Source organism: Ovis aries, chromosome 24 (genome assembly GCF_016772045.2).
Source record: "Ovis aries strain OAR_USU_Benz2616 breed Rambouillet chromosome 24, ARS-UI_Ramb_v3.0, whole genome shotgun sequence".
NCBI lineage: Eukaryota > Metazoa > Chordata > Mammalia > Artiodactyla > Bovidae > Ovis > Ovis aries.
Genome location: NC_056077.1, coordinates 12,450,742 through 12,473,588, shown reverse-complemented (window position 1 = coordinate 12,473,588; position 22,847 = coordinate 12,450,742). Strand labels below are relative to the sequence as shown.

The window sequence follows — 22,847 nt, the reverse complement described above, 5'->3', positions numbered from 1 at the left end:
TTTCTGCAGTTAGGCAGACTGGTGTTCAAATCCCACTTCTGACACATACTAGCAGTGTAACTTTGATATAAATAAACTTTATTACCATCAGCATCTGCACCAGGAAAGTGGCTTCAATAAAAAGGCTATTTTATAGGTTTGTTTAGTGGGTTAAGTGATATGACATATGCAATGTGCTTAGATGTTAGTCACCATTATTATCATCGTTATGAATAATTATAATTTCCCATGTAACTTTCTAACTAGCATTTCTTCATATTTTTATGAATCATTAACAAAGAGTACCCTAATACCTACATAATATTTCACTGAGCAGAACTACAAAAATCAATCAATTGTCCTATTGATGAATATTCAAGTGGTGCCAACATTTTGCTAATATAAATGAGGCTGAAATGAGAATTTTCTAGACTAAAGCTCTCTTTGTATTTAGAATTTTGCAAGGAAAATATTTCTTAAAATATCTTTCAATCTATATCAGGGGATGGAAAACTATAGCCCATAGATCAATCTAGCTCCCACTGGTTTTTGCAAATAGTTTTACTGGAATCATCCCCAGATCCATTCCGTCACCTACTGTCTGTGGTCGCTTTTGCTCTGCAGTAGTAGATTTGAGTACTTGTGACAGAGACTGCATAGGTTACATAGCCTGAAATATTTACTATCCAGCCCCGAAATGAATTATCTGAAGTAGAATTACTTGGCCAAAGGGTGCAAACATTATTAAGGCCCTTTATACATATTGACAACCATGCTACAAAAGAATTATACCAATTTCCACTTTATTCATTACACTTTAGAGCACTGAATGACTCAGTTCTTTATTTTTTTGTTGTTGTTTCTTCCTTCCTTCCCTTCTTCCTTCTTTCTTTTCCTTCTCTGTCAATTTATTTAATAAGTTTCTGAGACTTTTATACTTTATTTTCTCTCACTATTCTTTTATTAGGAGAGCCTCTATACCTTTAAAATTACCATGTTAGCAATAAACTTTTGAACGTACATCTCCCAGGAGCCCAGAAGAATGTGCTGCTCTTTTATTCACACTTCTAACATCTCATACTGTTCCATGTATGAATGTATGTAAATTCATGGAGGTCATTGCCCGTCTATGCTTATTTTCTCATTTGATCCTTTCAACAACTACAAGAGGTGGTAAAGATGGGGATTATGGCATCTGCTTGACAGATTAGGAAACTTTCAAGCTAAGGCATGTGACATTATTTAACTGAGGTTACTCACAACTAGTGACTGAGCCAAGGTAGAACCTAATTCCAGTAGATGCTATTTGATGTTTTTGGAAAATTGCGGAGGGAAAGGTTTGCTTTCAGGACTGAGCAGACAAATATGCCCCCCTGGCCCCCTCTGCATCTGTATCAGAAAGCACTCATTGAGCTCTTTCCTAGTAGGTACAGCCTGGGTACTTAAACTCCTCAGCACAATGCCCCAAGAAGCCACATGTTAATTTCTAGGCTCAATGCAGTTTAGGTTGGGTTTCTGTCCATGTTTAATACAAACATCCCTGCATAAATGCAATCTTTCAAGAGAATGCTCCCCTCTTCCTTGAATTGTAGAGCTGCATGAAGACACAGAATATCAGTGCCAAAAGGAACCGTGGGATAGCTACCGACATGGGAATGAGTTTTTAAGTTAATAGTAAAACTGCTGTCTTCTAGAGGAAAGTTCTAGGTTTCCAGTGCCATAATGCCCCAACAGAAGGATGCTCTGACACCATCTCCTTGGACTTCAAAATTCACGTATCCAGTTATCTTCAGGACAGTCACTGGCATCTCCCACTCAAGGTGGCCAAGCCTGAATACGTCAACACCATCCAGTCTGTTCTTCAGGTCCTTCCTTCTGTTGCGAGTGGGAACACCAACTCTCTGGTTACTCAAGCCACGAACACAGGAGCAGGTGCTGATGTCATCTTCATCTTCTCCCCAGCGCAACTGCTAACCCATAGGTCCTTCCAGCTGTACCTACCAAATGTTCCTCTAGCCTATGCAGCTAAAGGCATATTTCTAAATGCAAAAATGACCATCTACCAAAACCTCTCCAAGCAGTTTTGTTTAGTCGTTCATCAAATAGGTATGGGCCAGGTGACAGACACTGGTAATATAAGGGAGAATCAGAAAAAGACAAAGTCCTTGACCTCACGGAGTGGATATTCTGCTAGGGAGGATGGAAAGTAACCAAATAATCCCACAAATTACATCAAAGTAAAAATATGATAAGTGTTGTGAATTGTCAAGTCTTTTGAGTATTTATAATAAGGTCTCTGAGCTGGTCAGAGAACCAGAAGATGGAGCTGATATGTCTCACCCCTTCATTTACACCAGATGCTCTGATATTTATCTTTCAAGACTAAGCTAAGGTGCCTGATTCTCCCAGATCCCCCAGCAACCCCTGTTCTGTCTATCATAGCACTGACTGTGCTGGTTTATAATTTTCCATTTTCACATCTATTTGCTCTCATTAGACTGTGAGTGCTTTGACAGCAGAAACCTTATCTTCCCATCTGCGTGGCTCGGTGGTTCTCCGTGCTGGCAGTGCATGGGAATCACATGGGAGAGCTTTTAGAGCATACACCTCTTCTTCTTCCAATTTAGGTTCCTTTTAATTCTTTTTCCTGTGTGATTGCTGTGGCTAGGACTACCAATATTATGTTGAATAAAAGTGGCAAGAGTGGGCATCCTTGTCCTGTTCCTGATTTTAGCAGAAATGCTTTCAGCTTTTCACCATTGAATAGGATGTTAGCTGCGGCTTTGTCATTTATGGGTTTTATTATGTTGACATATGTTCCCTCTATGCCCACTTTCTGGTGAGTTTTTGTCATAAATGGATGTTGAGTTTTATCAAAAGCTTTTTTTCCCATCACTGACTCAATGGACATGAGTTTGAGCAATCTCCGGGAGTTGGTGATAGACAGGGAAGCCTCGCGTGCTGCAGTCCATGGGTTGCAAAGAGTCAGACACAACTGAGCGACTGACCTGAACTGATTGAGATGACCCTGTGGATTTTATTCTTCAGTTTGTTAATGTGATGTATCACACTGATTGAATTGCAGATACTGAAAAATCTTTGCATCCCTGAGATAAATCCCACTTGATCATAGTGTATGATTTTTATAGAATTACAGATTCCTGGGTTCCTCCCCCAAACAATTTCATCAGAATCTCTGAGGGCGTGGTCCAGGCATTTTTTTTTTAAGCCTCCCTGGATGATTCTAATATACAGCCCAAGTTGAGAACAAAGTTGAGATACAGTCCTTGTGTCTAGCATGGTGCCTGTACATAAGGGTTTTTGGTTTTTTTTTTTTAATTAAAAAAGACATGACTACTCATTTTATTTTTCTTATTTCCAGCTGCCTCCCAGCTCAGGCACCCTTCCTTCATATAAAGTTTGACAAAGTCAGATCCCTCCATGACAGGTCGTTCTCCAGGCATGGGTCACAGCTGCCTTTGTACATTTGTTTACTCAGTTCATCCATTATTGTCTAACTCTTCCATGAGAGTTTCAAGAAAGAGAGCCCGGGTCTGATTTTAGCCCACCATTGTATAAGCAATGTCCAACCTAGTTCCTAACAGACATTAGATATGCAATAAATATTCAGTGAATAAATTATGATCAAAATACAAAGCACAGGTAATATCAGGACAGTAGTAGGAGTGGAAGTTCTTTTCCCTCTTTTAGTCTCTTGCTAAAAGTCTCACCCACCATCATTCTGCACCCCCAGCATCATTCAGAACCATTTATCCCCATATTCCTCTTTCCAATCAATGGACTAGTCTAAGGTCAGCTCAGATCAAGGGATGCATTTGAGACTTCCTATTTATGACAGACTCAGGAAACTGATTATGAAGCAGGGGTGCCAATAAATTGGCCAGTTGATATCCTCTCAAAAAGTTCTAGATTAAAAAAAAGAAAGAAGGCTGAGCACCAAAGAATTGATGCCTTCAAATTGTGGGGCTAAAGAAGATTCCTGTGAGTCCCCTTGGACTGCAAGGAAATCAAATTAGTCAATCCTAAAGGAAATCAACCCTGGATATTCATTTAAAGGACTGATGCTAAAGCTGAAGCTCCAATATTTGGCCACCTGGTGTGAAGAGCTGACCCACTGGAAAAGACCCTGATGCTGGGAGGGATTGAAGGCAGGAGGAAAAGCAGATAACAGAGGATGAGATGGCTGGATGGCATCACTGACTCAATGGACATGAGTTTGAGCAAACTCTGGGAGATAGTGAAGGACAAGGAAGGCTGGCATACTGTGGTTCACGGTGTTGCAAAGAGTCAGACACAACTTAATAACTGAACAACAAAAATAGTCATAGAGGCAGCTCTTACCATATCAGTGCTGGTGTGAGAAGCAGCCCCCACTAAGAAATCATGGAGTCCCACATGGAGAACCTACATCCTTTTCCACACTCAGCCCTGAATAGGTCCTTTCGGGAACTTGGCACTGGGAAGCACCTGAGCTCTGAAAATGTTTGGTATATGGTGCAAAGGTGGGACAGAAAAGTCTGTAGGCTTTGGAGTCAGAACCTGAGTATATGAGATGCTGGTAATTTCAACCTCTTATATTGCTATTTCTGTTGGTGTAAAATGAAGATAAAATAAGTAATCCGAGGTTTATTGTTAGGAATAAATTATATGAGACATAGAAGCTATATAGCATAATTCTGAAAGAGAGTAACTATTCAAGACATCTATTTTGTCTGTTTTCTGGTTTATGAAGGAGGCACTGGATTAAATCCAACATTTACTGAGCACTCTGTGCCAGACATCCTGCTAAGCACAAAGGAAGCAGTCATCCAAACCAACCTTCCTTCCTTCCTTCTTTCCCTCTTTGCTTCCTTCCACGTGCCATGTGTGATGGATGCCTAGTTCTCATTATGAGATGACATAAGAAGGGGCCTTTTTCACTTGGGATGAGGGGCTGGTTAGGGAATGCATCCTTGTGGATGCTGTTTTAGGTGGCATCTGAAGGTAAAAAGTAGCAGAAACAGCACCCAGGTGAAGGCACATAGAGTGTATTGCAAAAGTAGCTGTAATACTTTGCAATTTCTTCCAGTAGGAAGTAGAGTTATATTCCATTTTTGGAATATAACCTGATCTTGTGATTGGCTTTAATCAGTAGACTGTAGCAGAAATGATGTCATGCACATCCCAAATCTGTGCTTTTAGAAGTTCTACTGCTTCTGCTATCAGGCTCTTGGTACCTTGCCTCCATGTGCAAAAAGAAGCCCAGGTTAGCCTCCTGAAGGATGAAAAACCTGCATTCCAGTTGCCCACATTCACCCAGCCAACAGTAGCTTGGTACCTGCCAGATACAAAGTGAGGCTGACCACAGATACCAAGAAGGCCTGGACAAGAACAGCCAAGCCAGCCCAAACCAGAATAATTGCCCAGCTAACCCAGAACCACAAGCCATATAAGTAGTTTCTATGTTAAGCCACTAGGTTTGGGGGTTATTTGTTATGCAACAGTAGATTAAAGCCATATAAGTAGTTTCTATGTTAAGCCACTAGGTTTGGGGGTTATTTGTTATGCAACAGTAGATAACTGATACAGGACAACATTTACAAAAGCCCTGAGGTGGGAAGTAGTATGGTAGTTTCAAAACCTGAAAGGATATCTACGTAATAAAGTGAAGAAAACAAGGGGTTAGCAGATCATCTAACGTTCTGTAGGGAGGATTCTACTACTCACATCTACTGTCTGATACCCTCCCTTCACAAAACTCAGAGGTGTTTTCTTCAAGTGCAGAGCAAGTACAGACTTGCTGCCTCGGGTGTGAAACTGTCCTTCAAAGAGTTATTTTCAAGATGATTTCAACAAGGATGTGGTTGGTGGTTAGGTTGGATAAACTGTTCCCATGGTCAGAAAATGCAATTTCCGTGGAATCCTCTTTCTCATCACCTCTGATTTAGGTATCAAGGACAGGAAAGAAATGCTTACCTGGCCACTCTCAGCTTTGTGCATTTGGTCCCTGTCTTAGTATATTAAAAAGCTACTTGTGAAAGAAATCACAGATTCACTGATCAGCTTTGTAAGCCCCATTAGTAAATGTATTAACCTAATAATCTCGGGTATCTCGTGGGCAGATGGCTAACAAGCCAACCAGGAAACAGATGTGTGAGGCTTTCAACAACACTGGTCTTCTCCGTTTTGATTTTTCTTCATTTAAAGAGAGGAAGAAGGAATGAAAAAGGTGCTTTCTTTCCAATAAGCCTAATTGCCTTGAAGGAACCAAGGCTATAAAATTAAACTGTACCTTCCTCCATCTGTCTCTCTCTTAATTAGCAGCAGACACTGGTACAGGTGCTGGGTGGGATGGAGCCTTGCCTCCGTGGAGATGGAGAGAGTCAAGGTAATAACCAGTTTTCAAAACAAGCTACATAGCTGAGGGTCACAGCAGGTGGCCTCCCACCTACCTTCTTTCCTTGGGACAAAGGTATCTTAAGGAGAGGTTCCCACAGCTCCTTCTCAGTTGGTGTTCATCTTGAGTCTCAGGTGATGGATTTCACCTGGTGAGCAATGTCCCAACCTAGGCTTTCACTAATTCCCCACTTATCCCTATCTTCGGTCCAAGAATATAGCAAAATAAGCTTCCCATCACATTTACAAATCAAATCCAAATGATCTGCATGACTTGGTCTGCCTGACCTGATCCCTGGCTCTTGGTCCACCCTCATCCTTCCCACACTTGCTATGACCTCACTTAGTGTACTGGTTTCCCAAGGCTGCCACAGCAAGTTGCCACAAACTAGGCAACTCCAAACAACAGAAATGGATTCTCTCCCAGTTCTGGAGGCCAGGTGTCAGTGGGTCTGTGCTCCTTTTGCAGGCTCTAGTGAAGCATCCTTCCTTGTCTCTTCCAGCTTCCAGTGGTGGCAGTAATCCTGGCATTCTATGCCTGTAGCAGCATCTCCTGTCTTTGCTTCTGACTTCACAGGGCTCTCCTCTGTGTGTGTGTCTATGTGTCCAACTTCCAATTTGTTCTGTTTCTCAAATACATCGTCCACACTGTGGAAGGCTTCGTGACCTGGGCTTCACAGGGATAAAAAGACTGGAGCTTCAGGGCAGGAGAACCAGGTTGCTGCCCAGCTCCAAACCCCTGGCTGGAAACTTGCAGAGGCATGAACATTTTCTATCAGCCATAGCTCAGGGGAGCTAGGATGGAGTCAGGTGCAGGAGGCAGGGATAGATTAAAGAGACTGTCTGGAGACAGCAGCAGGCTGTGCTGACACAGCACCCTCCCAGCTCCCCCAGCAGTAACCTTTAATCTGACTAAGAGCTCCCCTTTAGGTGTATGCTCTGCACCAGGTACAAGGGAATGGACATTTGTTATCCCATTTAATACTCTCAAGGGCTTCCCTGGTGGCTCAGATGGTAAAGAATCTGCCTAAAGTGCAGAAGGACCTGGGTTTGACCCTTGGAGAAAGGAATGGATACCCATTCCAGTATTCTTGCTGGAGAATTCCATGGACAGAAGAGCCTGGCAGGCTACAGTCCATGGGGTCGCAAACAGCTGGGCACAACTGAGCGATTAACACTTGTACTTTCACACTCTCAATATCCTAATGAGATAGGTACTATGATTGGTCTCCTTTTATAAATGGGGAAACTGAAACAACAGAGCTTTGGCGATGTGTCCAAGTGACAATGCTGGGATTGGAATCCAGGGAACCTGGCTGAATTCCAAGTATCTTAGAATTTATTAAATCTGTGGCAACAACACTCACCACTATTTAACCATCTGCCCACCTGATAGAAGAAGCTCTTATTTCCTTAACAAGTTTCTATCCACTAGAAAACATTTTCCCCAAACTCCAAAGAAGATGGAGGGCAGAGTGAAAATTACATGGAGAAGATACTTTTCTTGATTCCTCCTCTGAAAACACTAGGGATTGAGATATACATGTAAAGCTTGTTCACACAAGGCGATATCAAAATGTCACAACTGGAAATCTCATGAAGTCTCAAATTTTCCCTGAAGGCAAGATCTGTTTTCTGCTTTCGTCCTTAAAGTGGGACAGGAGAAAGGGAGCTGGGGTGTCATAGACTGCCTGCCAGGTCCTCCGCACTCAGCCGGCTACTGCATTAAAGAATGCGGGTCTCACCTCCTCTGAGATGCACTGGCATTGGCTGGAGTGCTGGCCAGTCACCAACCACAAGCGGTTTCCTTTTGCACAGCTGGGTTGGCTAAGATGCTATATGCTTCTCATAGAACTGGGAGGGGCCTGAGGCTTCATCATTGCTCCAGCCAGGCACACCCAGGTGCTTTAGACGAATCATCTCATTTAATTGGCCCCCCTGCCCCACCCTGAGCCAATGAGGTACACGTGATCGCCTGGGTGTTTCATGGTCCATCACCCTGATTCTCTCCATGACAATGTGGAGAGATCCCATTCTGAGATATTCACCAACATTCTTTTCCCTCTGCTTCAACTCTCCCCTCCCCACCACTCAGAGAGCAGAGATCACTTTTGATGGTGACAAAGGGTTCCAAGTGTTGCTTCGGAATCCTACAATGAGATTTCAACAGCCACAGTAGTCATGGAGGGTGAGACTTCAGCAATAAGATCTGAGAAGGCTGAGAGAGAAAGAAAGATTAGTGAGATTGAGAGTGCATCAGGTTTATAAAGCAGATAGCAGAGTTTGGAAGAATGTACCCCTGCCTTCTGTAACTGTAGAATCTTCTTTACAATACAGTAGAAAGAACATGAACTTGGAAAGCACATGGACCTGAGTTCAAATCTCAGTGTATAAGCTGGAGGCCTTCAGAAAGTTACCTAAGTTCCTCAAAGCTTCCCCAATACAATTGAAAATAAAATAACAATGCTGGGTGATTTTCACTGTTATATGGCAGAAACCAACACAGCATTGTAAAGTAATTATCCTCCAATAAAAAAATAACAAGGCCTGCCTATGCGGTAGGGGGTTAAGGTATTCAAGAGCATCGTGTGAACTATACTGTATAATGTGAAGTACTAATGGCCTTGCTTCATAGTAGGTATTCATTAGACAATAGCCACTATTGCTTCATTGTCAAAAAATAAAAAGAATATAAAATGAGGATAAGAGCTACTCTGCAGAGTGCAGCAGAGAAGTAAACAAGACGAGGCATGAAAACAAAAGCCACTATGCATGGCGCACAGTAGGACTCCTTAAATGTATACCCCACATGAGATGATATTGTAAATACTGCTACTTGTCTCCCAGAACTCTTCTACCATTTTTTCCTGAGCACATGACCACCCAGCCCTAGATTTCCCCAGCCTCCTTAGAAGCTAACCTTGGCCATGTGGCTGATCTGTCACCAATGGAATGTTAGCAAAAGTGATGCATTCAATTTCCACTCACATTACTCAAAAGAAAATTGGTTGCCCTGGGTGTCCTATCTCCCCCTTCCCATAGGCGATGACAACAACTAACTATAACAGTGCAGACAGGGGCAATATAGTAGAGGGTCTGCAGAGCAACAATGTTGCAGGAACCTGGGCCCCTGAGTGACAGCTTGTAGTACATAGCCCTACCAGTCTGGACCACTCCCTTTGGGGCTATGACATGAAACAGACATATATTTCTTTCTTTTAAGCCACTGTATTTAGGGGGCCTTTTGGTTCACTAGGACAGTATTGACCTTTTATTTATATAGGAATGTTTCCTTGGTTTCTACATTATTTCTCTCCATCATAAGCTGAATTTTAAGAAGGGGAAACAGTTCATGTTTAAAAAAAAAAAACACCCAGGTATTTCTCTCTTCTTTTGAAATACATGCTCTAAAGCTACAGAGGCTTCTGGGGCTCTCTCAGCAGGCAGAAATAAGAAAGGCAGAAAAAAGAAAAAAAAAAAAAAGCCCAGCTTCCCAGGCAGAAGAGAACCAGGAAGAAGATGGAAAGATTTGTCTTTATGGCAAATCAGCCCCATTTCACCTGGTTCTGGACCTCGCTGCAGAGATACAAGGAGGGAAAATCACATTTGAACCAGTTTCTAATGAAACCCAGGACTCCTGGCTGTTCCTAGAGGGCTGCACATCTTTCCTGAAGCCTTATCTCTCCAAGAGAGAAAACTGGAGATGGGAGAACAGGAGCCTGGCCCTTTATGTCTCTGCCCTGAGAGCTCCCATGTGGAGGTCCTGCTACCTTTGTTGACAGGGTTCTGGAACAGTTCCTGGCTTGGGCTTTGCACCAAAGTTGTCCACCTGCACCATTGGCCCCTTGGTTGTGGCTGCAGGGAGCGCTCTGTGAATGTCTTGCTGCCAACGGACCTATGAAACCTCAAGCCCTCTGTCTCTTCCCTTAGGCAGCCCTGCTGAACAGTCACTGCTTTCTGAAAGGCTACTGAACAAAGATGGATGGCCTCACTGTCCATCCCTGGCTGACCACAGCATCCCCTGTCTTGAAAGGTCCTAGATGGAACTTGTGCACTCGTTCACTGCCTTTCATCCTGCTCCATAGATGGAGATATTTCTTTTTAGAAACTCATTACTTGGTTTGTCTTATGATCAACCTCCTAGCTGGTGAAATTTTACACATCTGGTGATTTTTTAAAGGGAGGAAATAAAGGTCAATTCTCCTTAATCCTACCTACCTCCTTCCAATGTACTGTAGCAAAGGTCCATCTCAGAGTAGATGATAAGATTTGGTACCCTGTGTTAGATGAATGCATGAAGGACCTCCATTCTTCCCTGTTCCCTATATCCATATTCTTTTTATGTGACTTTGAAATTCACCCCTCAAAAGAAGGATCTCGTTTCCTCGCCACTGGATTCCAAGTTCATCCATGTGACTAATGAAGGTGAGCAGACATGACACGCACAGAAGCTTGCAAAGTGTGTTTTGGCATTTGGCTGCTCTCTCACACCTTGGTCCCCAACATGAGAACATGTCTGCACTACCCTCTCTGAGGTTGAAAGACAGCTGGAACAGAACCAAGTCACCCCAGTCTTTCCAGCTGAAACTAGCCTACATTAGCCAACATTCAGCCAACCCCCAGATATACGGGTGAACTCAGTTGAGATTAGAAGAACCTCCTGCGTCAGCATAAACCACTGGCACTTAGACCCCAGTCCCAGCAAGTTCTGAGCTAAATAATTTTAAGGCATGAGATTTGAGGTTGCTTGTTACACAGCATTAGTGTAACAATGGATAACTGATACAAATACCAATCATTCACTTACCCTACTCCCAGGAAGAGCCCCAGTTCCCAGATGGGGATCCATGTTGCCTCTACTCTAAATCCACATGGTTTGGATGACATACCCATCCACTCCTTACCCCCAACCATTCTCCAGTGACGACAAATGACCCATTTCATTGCCCTCACCATAACAATTTGTCCAGAGGTGAGTGGTCACATGACAAGGTAGTCAATCAGAATAAAGCCCGGGATCTTTACTTATGGAGACAGAGGGGCCAATGAGATCAAGGATCCCTGCCTTCCACTTATAGGAGAAGCAACCAGAGCTGTGGGCTCCCCGTGACAGCCAACAGAACAGAAGCAGCACTGGATCTAAACACAGGCTTCCTGGCTTCCACCTGGTTGGTTTTTCTGCTATTTCCCATTGCCTCTTCTGAAAAGACAAGATTCCCCTCAAATGCAATGCCCAACTCCATTTAATAATTTATTAATAAAATATATGTTGTGTGTCTACTATATGCCAGGGCCACCATGCAAGATTTGGGGGAATTTAGCAAGCATGGCATCAGTACATACATGCTTCAGTCATGTCCAGCTCTTTGAGACCCTATGCAGCGTAGCCCGCCAGGCTCCTCTGTCCATGGGATTCTCCAGGCAAGAATACTGGAGTGGGTTGCCAGGCCCTCCTCCGGGGGGCCTTCCCAACTCAGGGATCAAACTCGTGTCTCTTGTGTCTCCTACACTGGCAGGCGTTTTGTGTGTTTGTTTTTACCACTAGCGCCACCTGGAAAGAGTCCTTAGCCTCAGAAGGACACACTCAAACTAGTACCCAGGACTGGGCACTCGGACCTCCAGCAGTGACCACTAGGGGGAGACTTGCCTGGAAAACGTCAGGTATTGACAAATACGAATCGCCAGTCCAGGTTGGATGCATGATACTGGATGCTTGGGGCTGGTGCACTGAGATGACCCAGAGGGATGGTACAGGGAGGGAGGAGGGAGGGGGGTTCAGGATGGGGAACACGTGTATACCTGTGGCGGATTCATGGTGATGTATGCAAAACCAATACAATATTGTAAAGTAATTAACCTCCAACTAAAATAAATAAACTTATATTTTTTAAAAAAACAGAAAAAAAATACAGTAGTGCAAGGTGGGCTGCCACAGCAGCTCAGCAGTACAAGAATCTGCCTGCAACACAGGAGCTACAGGAGGTGCGAGTGTGATCCCTGGATCAGGCAGCTCCCCTGCAGGAGGGCATGGCAACCCGCTCCAGTATTCGTGCCTGGGAAATCCCATGGACAGAGGAGCCTGGCGGGCTATAGCAGAGAGGTGAGTGGTTACAAGACACTCTATTGAACTCAGTGTCACGAAAGGTTACAAAGGGCTAGACACGACTGAAGGGACTGAGTGCACACACACGCCCACAGCGCAAACTGGTAAGATCTGTTTTGCCATTTCCTAGCAGATAGGATTGGAGAAGGCGATGGCACCCCACTCCAGTACAACTGCCTGGAAAATCCCATGGACAGAGGAGCCTGGTAGGCTGCAGTCCATGGGGTCGCTAATAGTCAGACACGACTGAGCGACTTCCCTTTCACTTTTCACTTTCATGCGTTGGAGAAGGAAATGGCAACCCACTCCAGTGTTCTTGTCTGGAGAATCCCAGGGACTGGGGAGCCTGGTTGGCTGCCATCTATGGGGTCACACAGAGTTGGACACAACTGAAGCGACTTAGCAGCAGCAGCAGCAGCAGCAGCAGATAGGATTCCCCTCCAAAGTCAGTTAGAGTCAACACAAATGGAAGCAGGACACTTGGATCTTCAGGGACCTTGTCCTCTCTCCTTCTCAGCTACTACTTCTTTATCCAACCTCCCCTGGACACAGCCATCCCTCACCTGGTGTTTGTAAAGTGGGTTCATAGCAACATTCACACTCTGGATCTTAAGACTTGAACTGGCTTTACTGATAGAAAAGATATCAGATGTCAAAAGTGTTTGAGGGACTTCCCTGTTAGTGCAGTGATTCAGAATCTGCCTTCCAAGGCAGAGGACACAGGTTCGATTCCTGGTTGGGGACCTAAGATTCCACATGCCACAGGGCAACTACTGAGCCCACACACCACAACTGAGACCCAATGCAGCCAAATAAATAATTAACAATTTTTAAGTGTTTGGGAAATGATGGATTTTACAGAGTTTGATAGTTTCTTTACCATGAGATTTTTCAGAACTTTAATTTGCTCACCTGATAATTAGTATTAATAATACATGTTACTATGACGTGTGTTTTCACTTTCAACACACCAGGCACTGGGACATGCATTGCACATGTAACCTCATCTTATCTTCACAGCAACCTTAAGCGGGAGGTGATAGTGATGTGGCCACCCTGTAGATCAGAAGAGGCTCAGAGAGGTTGAATGACTTGGAGAAAGTAACAAGATGGGGCTATGAATAGAGCCCAGGTGTGTCTGAGGCTAAGCCCATCACGTCCTGCTTGTACCTCCCTTTCAACAAGCTGGTGTGTGTGCTCCGTCAGTCACTAAGTCGTGTCTGACTCTTCATGACCCCATGGATTGTAGCCCACCAGACTCTTCTGTCCATGGCATTTCCCAGGCAAGAATACTGGAGTGGGTTACCATTTCCTTCTCCAAGGGATCTTTCTGACCCAAGGAGCGAATCCACTTCTGCATCAGCAGGCGGGTTCTTTACCACTGAGCCACTGAGGAAATCCTCAAGAAGCTGACAGGTGTACAAACCCCTGACCTGTTATCACACCTTAGGCAGACTGAGGGTCTGGAGCTTGAGAAGAAAACAACAGGGGAAGACCAGTGACCCCAGAGGCCCCCTCTCTGGAACCTCTTATCTTCTCCCCTGATAAAGCAGAATAAATAAAGGTGCATTTAGCAGGACAGGTGAATTTAGCCTGGTTGGAGTAGAAAAATAGCCTCTAAGCCCTTGCTTCTGACGCATCCTGAAATATTTTCTAAATGCATCCGACAATAACAGGCTGATATCAGGACACGGATGCTGTCACGGGCATCGTAATGGCTTTGTTTTTCACAAGGGAAGGAAAAAAAAGTTTACTCCTCTAATTAGCAGGACTGTCATGTTCCAAATTGTTTGCATTTCTAAAAATGGACGTTGACGTGAATAGTTATTATCTAATACAAGACCCAAAAATCTGCCTCTCTCAAGGCAACAACTGGGTGATCAAGGGATTCTCATTAGACACGAGGGTCTAAAGCTCTCTCTCTCCCAATTCTGGAATAAGGGGCTGCCCTCTCCATTCCCCCCTCTTTGCTGAGGCTGCTTATGAGCCTCTGGGATTCTGGTCAAACTACCCTATTCAGAACTCTCAAGCCACAGAAAGATGTTTGGAGATCCAATCAAAGGGTCTTAGGGTCTTAGTTTCCCAGCAAGATTTCTCTAGTGCAGTGGTTTTTGAAGTATGGTCCCCAGACCAGCAGCATCAGCATCACCTTGGAACCAGCTAGCAATTCAGCTCCTCAGGCCACACTCAAGGTCTAGTGAATGAGATGCTCCAGGATGGTGTCCAGGAAGCAGGTTTCAACATCCCTCCAGGGGATGCTGATACACGCTCAAGTGGCTCAAAGGTAAGGACCCGGGTCAGCCCACAGCTCCCTCCCCTCCTCTCACATACATTCTACAGTCTCTTCATTATCCCTCGACTCCATTTTCTTCTCTTCATCCTCTACCACCCCAGATCAGGGCACCGCCCACCTGGATGACTGCAAGAGCTTCCCAGTGGGTGGTCTCAACTTCAATCCACCCTCCTCTGATCCAGTCTCCAGTTGGAAACCAGAACTGTCTTTTGAGAAGGCAAAATGGCCCTACCAGTACCTTACCTACAGCCCTACAATATTTTCTAACATCTCCCAGTTCAAGGTCACTAAAGAGACTGAGCTCCATCTGCTTGGGTCAGCTATATCTTTCCAACCACCAAATTCAACAAAGCACGTGGAGTGGAGAGAGAAGAGAACTGTTCTCTTCTCTTTCCGGCCTGTTCTGGAAAAGAACTACTCCCACCACACCCCAGTGGGAAATAACTAAATATTAGAGCTAGGCAGATATGGGTTCAAATTTCAGCTCCATCACTTACTAGCTAGCTGACTTTAGATAAGCAAGACTTAGACTCAATCAGACACCCAGGTCCTTCTTAATAAAGAGGTTTAATAAAGGGGAAGGACAACACACATATGGCTGGGTCATCGGAGAATTCAGTGATACAGTGATATCAAGGGCCCATCCCTCTGTCTGGCACATAGCAGGGGGTAAATAAATTATAACTACCACCTGCCTCTGTCAGCCAGCTAGTTAACATACAGACTCAGGTGGACTAACTCCTTTACTTTCAGCTCATCGTGATGGCCAGGAGAGTTAAAAAGAGCATCTGTTCCCCAAAAGGCTCATCAATCCCAAGACCCAAGGCCAACAATCTGTTTATCACTCCCTCAGAAGTTGTTTTCCCCCTGCATTAAATCACCTTATGTTTTGCCATTTGCCTGTGCAGCTTTCTGAGAGAAAAAAAAAAAAAAATTTCCTGGATGTCTTACCTGGGATGGCTTCTGATAGCGACATTTTCCTTCAGGCAGTGAATATCAGGAAGCAAAGAGGAGCACACTTTTTAGCAACAGCCTGGAGACACGCCACCCCAGGCGTGCACACACACACACACACACACACACAACACCTACACACTGGAACTCAGACAGACCTGCAGATCCAGCCAACATGAACACACGTGTGCACTGGGTCACACACAGACAGTGGGACGCTCTATGCCTTCACGGATCAACGCCAAGTCCAACAACACCTGGACAAAAGAGCTAGAAAAAACTGTACGGTACCTTTCGGTGACTTAAGTGTCGCCACTGTCCAGTCACCCTCAGAACTTCCTAAAAAATAACAATGGAGAGATGCTGATCTGCTCACCAGCTACCCATGTGCACGGTGCCCTCACACCCAGATGCTGCTGTTGGCATCTCTGCTGCAGCTTTTAAGTGTGTGTGTGTGTGTGGGGGGGGGGGTCGGGGGAGGGGGGCAGGTCTCAGGGGACTCAGGGAACAAGGTGAGGGAGTGAATGCACAACCGTGATTGTGTGAACACTTCTCTCTGCAAGGTCCTGAAGCATGATCGAGATTATGCCCAACACAGGACCAAAAAAGGTTCCCCTTGAAAAAGCCTAGATGTACTCCGAGGGAGACAGACAATTCTTAGGTGGTGAATCTGGCTCTAAATTTCCACCTTCTAAGAAAGAAGGCAAAGTTTTAGTTACAAGAAGTCACAGTGGTGAATAACAATGCTCTGTGGTCAAGAAAGAAATTTGGATCCTCTTCACTGCAATCTCCCTGCTAAAAGGGAGTCAGGGGTGCATCATTAGCTCCATATCCGAGATTGGGGCAGGCTAGGTTCTGCTGACTGTGACTTTAAATGCTAGGCAGCAGACCAGGTGGGGTGGAGACCACCCTGTCCCAGTGCCCACCACACAATCTGTATTTGCAAAACATTGTTGAATGAATGAATGAATTCAAGGTTCTCCGCGGAGTCACTCTTCCTAAGGTAAGGAAGTTCCCCTTAATGCAAAAGGGATCAAGCTTGTTATCTGAGAATCCCTAACGCCTGGAATTTTGATTGTAAATCAGTTTCTCTGGATTGAATTCCGTTTCAGATGTACTGGCTGAACCCGGGGGGAAATCTCACATGATTAGCAGGAGCCCACAGTGCAACCCTTTTCGTAAAGGATGTTGAGAAAGGCTCCGGCTATGCCTTACCCAGGTCCTCCATAGGCCTTCTCTGTACTACGGGATTTTGCTCAAAGGGGGCAAACCTGCCCCCGTGCCAGTGCCACAGCCTCTGCCCATTGGCTGGCGGCCTAATCAGCGTGCGCTACTAGCTCCTGTCTCCTTTCTTAGGAAGCTACCTGGAAAAACCAAGTCCTCAACGTTTCTGCACAATTTCCAGAGATATATCCGGCTGCCAGCTGGGAGGAGACGCAGGGAACAGTCTGTGATCTGAATGATTACAGAGCACAGATTCGGGCCCATTTAAGCATTTCTGGTTGGCCTCCCAGGCGTGCCAAAGGACACTCAAATTGCCATGTTCCTCTGCGGATATGAACTCTACACGCTCATCTCTCACAACAGTCGGGAAACCGGAGTGACAGGCGAAGAGTGACGAAGTTAAAATTAAGCAGGATCCGCCCGGGATGCCCTGAATGCTTCTTCTCCCTCTGAACCAGGATCACTGACATCTGGAAATAGTGATATAGCCCCAGATCTTCCGGCGTGGGCGGACACAAGCCTGACACAGTCACTGAGTCACTAATTCCAAGGAAGCCATTTGCCCCCAAGTCAAATACATCACTACCTTGAAGGCAGGAAACACATGGTAGACATCCCTTTGTCCACTCCCTAAGGCAGGGCTTCACTCTGGTGAGGTAGTAACACGTTTTGTTTATTAAATCCAGTGCTAATAAGGGCACTTAATAAGATGGTACAGAAGCTACCAAATATATACTTTAAGTCCCCTTTTGTGCTTGGTGACACAAACCCAAAACTGATTCTCACAAAAAGTGAGAATTAGTTAAACATTTGTTGGGTGAAAAATTAAATGCCTGTGTAAAGAGGATGGGCCTTAGGCATTGGGAGGAAAAGAACATGAGGGAACTTTCCGAGAGAGGAAAATATTTCTTATCCTTCCTGGGATGTTAATGACTCTAGCATATGTATATTTCAATAATCACACTATTATAAAATTATGATCTGAGTCTTATACTATACATATTAAATTCTACCTCAACTATAATATACCTTAAATGTGTTATATACCTCAATCATACTAGCATGATGAGAAAATTTTTACCTCCAAGCAAACAAACAAAAGAAAAATAATTAACACCTTAGTAAGTCTTCCCGGACAAAAGAGGAGAATGCGCCTCTTCAATCTTCTTTTTTTTTTTTTTTTTTGGCCTGGTAAGATCCTTCTGATGCCAGAAACTGCTTCTAGGAGATAGCATCATTTCATGGGAAGAAGACCTGATTCAGGCTATCTCAGATATGACTCTTGGCTCTTCAGGTATTACTTTGGAAAAATTACTTAACTATACTGAGCCCCAGTTTCCCCATATTTTGACGCTGGCACTAATACCTCCCCCAGAGGCGTACAATTTGGGAATCCAGTGATACTAGCTCCCTTTCTTCCACAAAAACAAAAACCAAAAAACTAGTAGAGGTTAATTCAAAGTTGAGGGGTTTATGCACCACTCAGGGTCTTTACACATGATTCCTACAGAAAGAGCAGAAAAGAATTCCTAAGTGCATTGTTGCTGTGGTTTTAAAAAGTGCTATTGGAAAACTGTAACAAGTTTCTGGGAAAACAGTCCACAGACTGTTAAACAGTAACAGAGAAAATATTTTCTTATTAAATTCTGGAATTTAAAAAGAAAACACTACGTTTTATCAATAATGCTGGTACATCCTGTCTCTTTTACTCACTGGACAGCTAGGTTGTCAAGTAAAAGTGTCCAAAAGCATCTAAAGGGCACATGGTCGAGAACCATTAGCAGCTGAGGATTTCAACTCTCAAGACACCCTGGGGAAAACTAGACCTGGGGCCAACAGGGGCTAAATGCCAATGTGCAGGCAATTTTCCATTTTCCAGAGCTCTCAGGAATTACATAAAAGAGCGGCCTTTTCCCAGTTTTGGAAGCAGGAAACAACCAACTCTGAACCATCAGGTGACTCTTAGGGATATTTTCACAACTGTCTTTGTAAACATTGACCAATGAAGAACCATAAAGTGGGTCCTCACATTGTCACCACCCTTGCACAGGGCAGGTGGGGGAGGGGGGACGCAGAGGATTTGTGTGCTTAACTGAATTTTCAAAAGGTTACAGTTTGGCTCAGTCTAGAACAACACACACTTCTTGACTTTTCTTGGTAGCAAACACTTTGAAACTGTTTAACCTCACATTCCTGACTGAGTAAGGAAAGTTAATTGAGGGAAACAGAATCTTTCTTTGATGGATTATGGGAGTCGTGGGTCTGGGCACATGGACCTTCATTGTCCAGGCTGTTAATGGGGAGAGTAAAGTGGTCTGGGCTGCCTCTTAGCTGGCCTGAAATGTGCTGCGTGATGCTAGGTCCTTGGGATACACCAATGAAAGGACAGACTTGGTTCCTGACTCAGCGGGACTTGCAATTGAGGGACACTAGATTAAACGACTGGAGAATGAATGAATGATTTGGACAAATAATTATTCAACTCCATCACTCCTTGTACAGAGTACAGTGAGGTTTCTGTTCAGTTCAGTCACTCAGCCGTATCCGACTGTGTGACTCCATGGACTGCAGCACACCAGTGAGGCTTAGGGTTTCTCTCATAGCTCAGTTGGTAAAGAATCCACCCGCAATGCAGGAGACCCTGGTTCGACTCCTGCATTGGGAAGATTGCCTGAAGAAGGGATAAGCTACCCACTCCAGTATTCTTGGGCTTCCCTTGTGACTCAGCTGGTAAAGAATCCGCCTGCAATATGGGAGACCTGGGTTCGATCCCTGGGTTGGGAAGATCCCCTGGAGAAGGGAAAGGCAACCCACTCCAGTATTCTCGCCTGGAGAATTCCATGGACTGTACAGTCTATGGGGTTACAAAGAGTCAGACACAACTGAGCGACTTTCACTTCCTTCAGTTCAGGGAGGTTTAGCCTCTTACATTTCCCTAGTGTGTGCTAACATTTTACAATAATTGGGCAGGGAACACCCTGGGAACAGAGACCATTCTGCAGCCACATGGTATACAGGACCAGATGTTACATTCCCAAATCCCTCCTGAATCACAGAGAGAAAGGAATTCTGTTTAAACATGAATGAGTGTGATTTCAACAAGCAAACAGTAAATAAAATATAAGATTGGTGTTTTTGTTTAGTCACTAAATAATGTTCGACTCCTTGTGACCCTATGGACTGTAACCTGCCAGGCTCCCCTATCCATGGGATTTTCCCAGAAAGAATACCAGAGTGGGTTGCCGTTTCCTCCTGCAGAGGATCTTCCTGACCCAGTGTCCTAACCCATGTCTCCTGCTTTGGCAGGAGAATTCTTTACCACTAAGCCAACAGGGAAACCCAAAATATATGATAAAATAAAATAGAAGGGAAGGCCTGTTTTGGAAGAATTTATCTCAGGAACTACCAACAGTTCCTATTCTGAGTTGGTTGTGAATGAATGAGACATATTTCATGGCCCACAGGTATTCTAATAACTAAAATGAATAGAATTGTTTCATTTTCTTTAATTTTAAAATCATAATGGAGTTTGGAAACTACAGAGTTCAGCTTCTTCATTTTTCACACAAAGAAGCCGAGGCCAGGAGATTTCAGTGACCAAAACCCCCTTGAGGTTCTGAATATTAAGTCCTCCAAGAGAACACCGATTTTCCAGAAATATTTTTGAACTTGGCAGTTAACCCTAAAGGCTGTCCAAGCCTCTCCTTATTGACTGAATTGAATTTTTTAGAAAATGAATCTGGTTATCAGACACTGCAGAACTTTCCACAGCAAACCATTTTTTTAAACAACTCTCCTGGGTGGTAATGATTTTGTTAATGAAATGCATTTCATCCTTCACACCACAGTCATATTATGCCTTAATAAAGAACCCTTGAAAGAACATTTATTATGGGATTTGCATTTCATTTGGGCAGGCAGACTCTGGACTCCTGGGTAACCCACTAGGCAGGCAGCCACTCAGTCTGCCCCACACTGGACCTCACGAGACCATCTGTGACTCAGATAAAGCCTGTGAACTCCTATAATAGAAAAGAAGGGCAGCAAAGAAGAGGGCCACATCAATCATATTCAGGATTGAGGAGGGTTCTTCATCTGAGATCCTTCAAAGTTTTTAGAAGATATAGGGGTTCTCCCTTCCAACTAAGCTATTCTTGGGTTGGGGTCAAAGATAAATTCATTCATTCATTCAGCAAACGTTTCAGGAGTGCCCTCTTTGTGGGAGAAAATGTTACTCAAGGAATGCTGAATAAACTTTCAGACTGCAAATTTAATTCCAAGTGCATTGCAAACATTTGCTGTACCAAGGAGCCCTATGTCAAGCCAGGACAGAATCAAGGAACTCTGCTGGAAGATCCGTTTATGATTTACCCAAGAGCTACAGGATGCTGAGGGGGAAGGAAACACAGGGCCTAAGTGAAGAAATGAGTTGTTTGGGGTAATGGGAACTGTTCAAAAAGAAAAAGATGCCTGGGTGGGATTTTTTTTTAATGTCAAAAGAAGAATCAAATATAACAGCAGATGCTAGTCATCACCTAAATGCAAGACTCAAGAAACGGAGGTGGACAACAGCGTAGTGCATGAAGGCTTCTGCAGGGACATTGGCACAGAAGCCAAGACTTCTCTCCTAGGCAACAGCCCTCATCCCTCGCTTGTAATATCTGAGTCTATTTGAACATGCTTAGGATGTATGTGCTCTACAAACATGCAATACAGAATAGAGGGAATCTACGGTCACTGCTGCTGTCTATGGGGTTGCACAAAGGCGGACATGACTGACGCAAGTTAGCAGCAGCAGCAGCCGCAGCACGGTCACTGCGGGGCTTCCCTGGTGGCTCAGATGGTAAAGAACCCACCTGCAATGCAGGAGACCCAGGCTCAATCTTGAAGACTCCTGGATAAGGGAATGGCAACACACTCCAGTATTCTTGCCTGGAGAATTCCATGGACAGAAGAACCTGGTGGGCTACAGTCCATGGGGTCTCAAAGGGTGGGACATGACTGAGTGATTAACACTTTCACTTAATGGTCACAGATGTAGATAAGGATTGAGTTGGGTGGAGAAATTCAACAGGAAACATGGGGTGCTGGTATGCGAGAGCTTGTGAGACTTGGGATTTAGGAAGCACAAGCTATATCCTCAGAATTATAAGCACCCCTCAAACTCTCTTCAAAAGTTTCCATTCAAAAGTCCTAGGATATCAGGGGATATAAATTCCTATAGATAGATTTCTAAGCTCCAAGTCTGGGCCTGTCTGCAGGGCACCAATATGCTTGTTTTTTGAATCTGATGTCCATAGACCATAGTTACGACACAGCCTAGCCATGTGATCATGTCTGTGCTTTAGTTTCTGTCCTTAATGTGTATTGAAATTAGGATATTTCATACTAGAATTGATCTGCAGAGTACATCATGAGAAACGCTGGACTGGAAGAAACACAAGCTGGAATCAAGACTGCTGAGAGAAATATCAATAACCTTAGATGTGCAGATGACACCACCCTTATGGCAGAAAGTGAAGAGGAGCTAAAAGCCTCTTGATGAAAGTGAAAGAGGAAAGCGAAAAAGTTGGCTTAAAGCTCAACATTCCGAAAACAAAGATCATGGCATCCGGTCCCATCACTTCATGGGAAACAGATGGGGAAACAGTGGAAACAGTGTCAGACTTTATTTTTTGGGGCTCCAAAATCACTGCAGATGGTGACTGCAGCTATGAAATTAAAAGACGCTTACTCCTTGGAAGGAAAGTTATGACCAACCTAGATAGCATCTTCAAAAGCAGAGACATTATTTTGCCAACTAAGGTCCATCTAGTCAAGGCTATGGTTTTTCCTGTGGTCATGTATGGATGTGAGAGTTGCACTGTGAAGAAGGCTGAGCGCCAAAGAATTGATGCT

At 44.2% G+C, this 22,847-nt stretch overlaps 1 protein-coding gene across 2 annotated transcripts in view; it reads right to left on the bottom strand.

Moving 5' to 3' along the window:
• SHISA9 (shisa family member 9) overlaps positions 1 to 22,847 on the bottom strand; it is a 351,202-nt gene that overhangs the window by 5,428 nt on the left and 322,927 nt on the right. Inside the window, exon 4 of one of the 2 annotated variants that reach the window (XM_060405984.1) lies at positions 16,017 to 16,064. The exons of the other annotated variant lie outside the window; for it this stretch is intronic. Coding sequence (XP_060261967.1) covers positions 16,017 to 16,064 — 48 coding nt within the window. The remainder of the gene's footprint in view (positions 1 to 16,016; positions 16,065 to 22,847) is intronic. 2 annotated transcript variants of the gene reach the window in all.